Genomic DNA, 6,107 nt, shown 5'->3' with positions numbered 1-6,107 from the left:
TTTGAATGTGTCTAGCTTATATGATATTGAGGAGCCTCTGTCTTTTGATGAAGCACAGAATTCAAAAAATTGGATGGCTCCCATGCAATTAGAATATGATGCACTTATAGAAAATGACACATGGACTTTATGTGATTTGCCTCCTGGCAAAAAGGCCATTGGTACAAAGTGGGTTTACAAGTTGAAACGCAAGCCAGATGGTGAGATTGATCGCAATAAGGCTCGACTTGTTGCAAAGGATTATGCACAACAAAAAGACATAGATTATGAAGAGACTTTTTCTCCCACTTGTCGTACGACTATTTTGCGTTTTCTATGTGCATTGGCAGCTCATTTTGGTTGGGATGTACATCAATCAGACATTGTTACTGCTTTTTTGAATAGTGACATATTTGAGGAAGTTTATATAACGCACCCTCGCGGTTTTGTCAAAAAAAGACAAGAGGACAAAGTGTGCAGATGTAAGAAGGCTTTGTATGGGTTGAAGCAATTTCCTTGTGCTTGGTATGAGAAAGCTAAAACTCATTTGGTCAAACAAGGCTTTTGTAACAGTCCAACAGAAAGCACATTGTATGTAAAGCGTGAGCGTGATGTACTTCTCATCGTGGTTCTTTATGTCGATGATTTGCTGATTCACTGGATCAAATGAGAGACATATTGCTGAATTAAAGGCTGATTTGAATGCTACTTTCAAGATGAAAGAGTTGAGACTATTGCATCATTACTTGGGTATACAGTTTAAGCAGTGTGATGGTGGTATTGCCTTGTGTCATAAAAGTTACATAGAAACATTGCTATGTAAGTTTGGACTTGAGGATTGCAAATCTATTGCCACACCCATGGAAATAGGTTTGAAGTTGAGTCTACATGATGCTGGTGATCTTGCTGATATCACTCTTTACCAAACTACTGTTGGCTACCTCATTTATGTATGCAACACGAGGCTGGATATTCAGATTTCAGTCTCACGAGCCAGCAGATTTATGCATAGCCCAGGGTCTAAGCATTGGCAGACTGTCAAGAGGATTTTTCGCTACCTTAGTGGCACTTTACATCTTGGCTTGTTTTATCCAAAGGGGGGATCATTGCCTAGTGGTTTTTGTTTCATCCTTGGCAGTTCATTGTTAACCCTCACAGCTCACGGACACCCTATCACCTACGATGGACGTTGTATTATTTACTTGGTAGAATCAGGTACCGCGCTTGTCGGTCCAATAGGAAAAGGGTAAGAGTGATCGCCGATGAGAGGTGCACTCTAACTCGAACATTCAAGGGATTAGTTGGCTAAGCATGGGCGCCCAAGTTTGAATGGGGTGAGCTCATATAAAAGTCAACTAAACCTAAAATTCACTCATTCTCTCATTTGTGCAATTGAAGAGTGCTCTTGCTCCATCTCCATCTTCTTCTTCTTCATCTCCTTGTGTGTGTGTATGCGTTGATAAATCACTTTTGGCATGTACAAAGTAGCATTTATATGCATTGTCATATGTTCAAAAAGATGTAAATACATGCATTTGGGAGCTTTGCAAAGTGGTTTCAAGTTCGAAAAAAGGTGCAACGTGTTCACATTGTAAATATACGTGCTTGCGTGTCAGCAGACAGTCGGACACATGTACATACCCGTATAGGGTATCGGGGCTTTGGATATGATTCTAGGTGGATTATTTTGGTTCTAGTGAATGTGTTTGAGCTTTCTAAAATGTAAATAATTCAAGCGAGAAGTGTGGGTACTCTCATCCCGCTCAAGAAGTTTGGGACATGCAGTAACTGTCTATTTGCGGCGCCTGATCTGCGGTGATACGTGCATCGCCCTAGAAGTGGTTAAAAATGGAATGTGGAGATGTGGAAATGTGCTTTGGGTATCGAGGATCAAGCGTACAAAATTTGGTGAATTTTGGAGTCCGTTTGGGGTTTTTCCTGCGAAAAATGCTCGTCGGGGGTCAAAACTGGCCAAAAGTGGGCCAAAAAATGGTAAAAAAAGGTGTGAAATGGCTTCAAATTTCCACATCACTCACGGTGGCGTGAGTGTTCCAGCTGAGGGAGGACTTTTGGAGAGCAATATTAGCACTTTCACCTCTCTGTGTGTGGGAGGAAGCAGGGTTCCTACAGGTGGTCAAGTGCAATCCCGTCGCGTTCACGTCCTGTTTTCGAGTGTGTGGAGGAGTGAATGAGAGCTTTCTCTCTTCAATTTTGCACTTGGGAGAGTCTATGGAATTTCTGAGATTTCCATGGGTGTGTGTGTGTGCAAGGAATTGAGGAAAGAAGGTGCGGCTTTCTGCAAGACTATGTGACCCTGTATCGGTGCCATTAGGGTTGGCGATACTCCAAAGAGTCCAACGGAGTGGAGTTTGGTGAAGCTTTTGAAATGGTTTGAGAGTGGTCATTTGTGGCTGGAGTTTTTGGGTTTTTTATGGTTTTTCTTGTATATTCTGGTCACCATCAAGCGTGATTTCAAGTGTTGATCACCTCGACTCACCTTGTAGTGTCTGCGGGCAGGCAAGGGCTTGTAGGTCGAGGCATGGAGTTTGAATTGAGCTTGTGGGTAGAGTTTTCAGGGAACTTTTGAGTGGTAGTGAGTGAGGTGAGGAATTTAAGTAAATTCCTTGTGTTGTGTTGAGTTGTCTGGGTATGTGAGTGTGCGCACGACATCTTTTGCTCCATCATCCTTTGGCGATCCTGCTGGGGAGCGAAAATTGCCGGTTGTGCACCCAGAATTTGGATTTTGAGTAGTGATGTACACAAATTTTGGATGTTGAAGGTAGTTTCATGATGGTGATGCCATTCCAACCATCAATTTTCACAGGTTCTGAGGATGTAGACGATTGGCTTGCATCATATGAGTTCGACTTGACATGTTTATGCCGTGCAGTTCCAAGTGAGGCGCAAAAGCTTGCAGGTATCAATCTGGTGGTCAGAGGTAATGCAAGAGAATGGTTTGAGAGATTGTCACAAGATGAAAAAGTGAATTGGGAGAGCTTTAAGATATGCTTTTTGAAGCGGTTTAAAAAGGTGATTCCTCACCAACATGCATGGAAATAGGTCACTAGTTTGTTTATGCAAGAGCATGAGTTTGTTGCAGATTTTTGGTCAAGATTTGATAATGCTTAGAGAGTGTGGAAAGATGCTCTATTGCATGTGGAAGCTATGTCTAAAGGGGAATTTTATTCCGTATTTACAAATAGCCAAAGAATACAGGTATTCACGAGTTTGTTATGACCAATCCTTAAAGTGAATGTGCAAGAGAAAGAGCGGAATTCCATGCGTGAAGCATTGAAGATAGCAGTGCAAAAAGAAAGAAAGCTATGCGTTTCCACAGGCATGAAGTTTCCTTTTTCAATACGTGGTATGGATAGTGTAGATGACCTTTATGTGCATAAAGTCACAGTTGCAGGTGCTCATGCTAGCAAGGATAATAGCTTGGATACAAGTGTGGATTCCCATATGCGCAAAGTCGATGCAAATGAAATATGTGAAGCAATTTTGGAGAGCATACACGTGCCAATGGTGCAAAATGGCAAGGACGCAGTAGACAAATGTGAAAGTTTGAGCACTAGCACGGAAAGTGAAGATGATGAAACTAAAATTGACAAGGATGAGGCAACCTATGATGGTGACACATCTGATGTTTGTGAGAGTTGGTGCGATGATGTATGTGATGATGACATAGAGTCACTAGATCCATTGAAGGATATGGTAGCCTTGCACAAAGAGCAACATATCTTTTGGGAAGCAGCTTTGCAGCAACATGGCATGGATGCTTGCATTGATGATGAGATGATGGGCTATGGTCAGGGAGTTTCCACATCAAGCAAAGATGACATAGGAGATAATGATGCTATGATGGTTGATGTGACCTTGGGTCCATGTGCTTTACCAGAGCTAGGGGTTGGGCAACCCTATAGTGGTTGTGATGCAAAGACATTGGGTCATGAAGGTTATATGGATGAGTTCTATGTGTGCAAGGATTTATGCTAGTTCCATCTCCAAGGGATGTCCATGAGAATATGTGACCTATGGTTGTTAAGTATAAACTTCTTGAGGATGGGGTAGACAAGGAAGTTAAAGTGACCTTTTGCTTGTATGATGATTTGATGGATGCATTTCACAAACTTCAATGTATGTTTATGACATATCCCTTTATCTGTGAAGATCCTAATTGGCAGCTAGCAAGTATTGGGGCTAGTTGGCATGATGAAGACCTGATTATAAGGTGCTATATGGCTTTGTATGCATGTTTCCAGCTTTTCAAGTGGAAAATGTCTTATGTGGAAGAAGAAGAATCTGCTAATGATAGCATTTTTGGAGAGAGTTTTCAGTTTCGGAGTGGATTTGTTAATGCTTGGAGTGATGATCTCTTAGCCATAAGAAATGAAGAGCAGCTGATGCGTCAGGAAGATGATGTGCAATTTATGGTTGTCAATCGAATGGGATCTAATTATGAGATGCATTTTGAGGTATCTTTGGTTTTGAATGATTGTGATAGCTTCTGGTGTGAGATGGCGTGTAGCAACCTTCGAGGTGATTTATATCGTGCTTGGGATCCAGGTGGACAATGGCATTTTGGCAAGAAAAAGGATGTTTTTTTCTTTGATAGGGGTAGCCTGCTTGAGCATGTAGTTGGTTCTATGCGGATGTGTAAGTTTCCCTATGATCTTGGAGGAAGTTTGCAATCATTTCTATAGGTTTTTTTTGTCACAGTTTGATGCAAGTGTTGAGCATAAATGCTCAACTAGGGGTTGGGAAATGTTGATAAATCACTTTTGGCATGTACAAAGTAGCATTTATATGCATGGTCCTATGTTCAAAAAGATGTAAATACATGCATTTGGGAGCTTTGCAAAGTGGTTTCAAGCTCGAAAAAAGGTGCAACGTGTTCACATTGTAAATATACGTGCTTGCGTGTCGACAGACAGTCGGACACATGTACATGCCCGTATAGGGTATTGGGGCCTTGGATATGGTTCTAGGTGGCTTATTTTGGTTCTAGAGAATGTGTTTGAGCTTTCTAGAATGTAAATAATGCAAGCGAGAAGTGTGGGTACTCTCATCCCGCTCAAGAAGTTTGGGACATGCAGTAACTGTCTATTTGCGGTGCCTGATCTGCGGTGATATGTGCATCGCCCTAGAAGTGGTCAAAAATGGAATGTGGGGATGTGGAAATGTGCTTTGGGTATCGAGGATCAAGCGTACAAAATTTGGTGAATTTTGGAGTCCGTTTGGGGTTTTTCCTTCGAAAAATGCCCGCCGGGGGTCAAAACTGGCCAAAACTGGGCCAAAAAAGATCAAAAAATGTGTGAAATGGCTTCAAATTGCCACATCACTCATGGTGGTGTGAGTGTTCCAGCTGAGGGAGGACCTTTGGAGAGAAATATCATCACTTTCACCTCTCTGTGTGTGGGAGGAAGCAGGGTTCCTACAGGTGGTCTAGTGTAGTCCCGTTGCGTTCCCGTCTTGTTTTCGAGTGTATGGAGGAGTGAATGAGAGCTTTCTCTCTTCAATTTTGCACTTGGGAGAGTCTATGGAAGTTCTGAGGTTTCCATGGATGTGTGTGTGCAAGGAATTGAGGAAAGAAGGTGCGGCTTTCTGCAAGACTATGTGACCCTGTATTGGTGCCATTAGGGTTGGCGCTACTCCAAAGAGTCCAACAGAGTGGAATTTGGTGAAGCTTTTGTAGTGGTTTAAGAGTGGCCTTTTGTGGCTGGATTTTTTGGTAGTGTTGATCACCTCGACTCACCTTGTAGTGTCTGTGAGCAGGCAAGGGCTTGTAGGTTGAGGCGTTTGGAGTTTGAATTAAGCTTGTGGGTAGAGTTTTTAGGGAGATTTTGAGTGGTAGTTAGTGAGGTGAGGAATTCAAGTAAATTCCTTGTGTTTTGTTGAGTTGTCTGGGTGTGTGAGTGTGCGCACGACATCTTTTGCCCCATCAGCGAGAGAGAGAGAGAGAGAGAGAGAGAGAGAGAGAGAGAGAGAGAGAGAGAGAGAGAGAGAGAGAGAGAGAGAGAGAGAGAGAGAGAGAGATGTTGAAGATGATGAAACAGGAAACAGAAGGAAGATAGCAACTCAGAGTAGGAAGAAGATGGAGAAGGAGAAGACACAGAGCTTGCGTACGA

The 6,107-nt window shown here is 42.5% G+C and overlaps 1 protein-coding gene across 1 annotated transcript; it reads left to right on the top strand.

The window, feature by feature from the left end:
* The first annotated feature begins 3,258 nt into the window (after window positions 1–3,258).
* LOC147450805 (uncharacterized) lies at window positions 3,259–3,975 on the top strand. The gene has a single exon (XM_086520530.1). It carries the CDS (start codon window positions 3,259–3,261, stop codon window positions 3,973–3,975), a length of 717 nt encoding a protein of 238 aa, XP_086376656.1.
* The last annotated feature ends 2,132 nt before the right edge of the window (window positions 3,976–6,107 follow it).

Source organism: Adiantum capillus-veneris, chromosome 9 (assembly GCF_014529385.1).
Source record: "Adiantum capillus-veneris isolate H3 chromosome 9, ASM1452938v2, whole genome shotgun sequence".
Taxonomy (NCBI): domain Eukaryota; kingdom Viridiplantae; phylum Streptophyta; class Polypodiopsida; order Polypodiales; family Pteridaceae; genus Adiantum; species Adiantum capillus-veneris.
Note: the sequence above shows the minus strand (reverse complement) of the source record. Positions and strands in the feature narration are given on the sequence as shown.

Excerpts from the sequence above, each read along its gene's own strand:
- LOC147450805 (XM_086520530.1), top strand. The coding sequence starts at position 3,259 with ATGCGTGAAGCATTGAAGATAGCAGTGCAAAAAGAAAGAAAGCTATGC.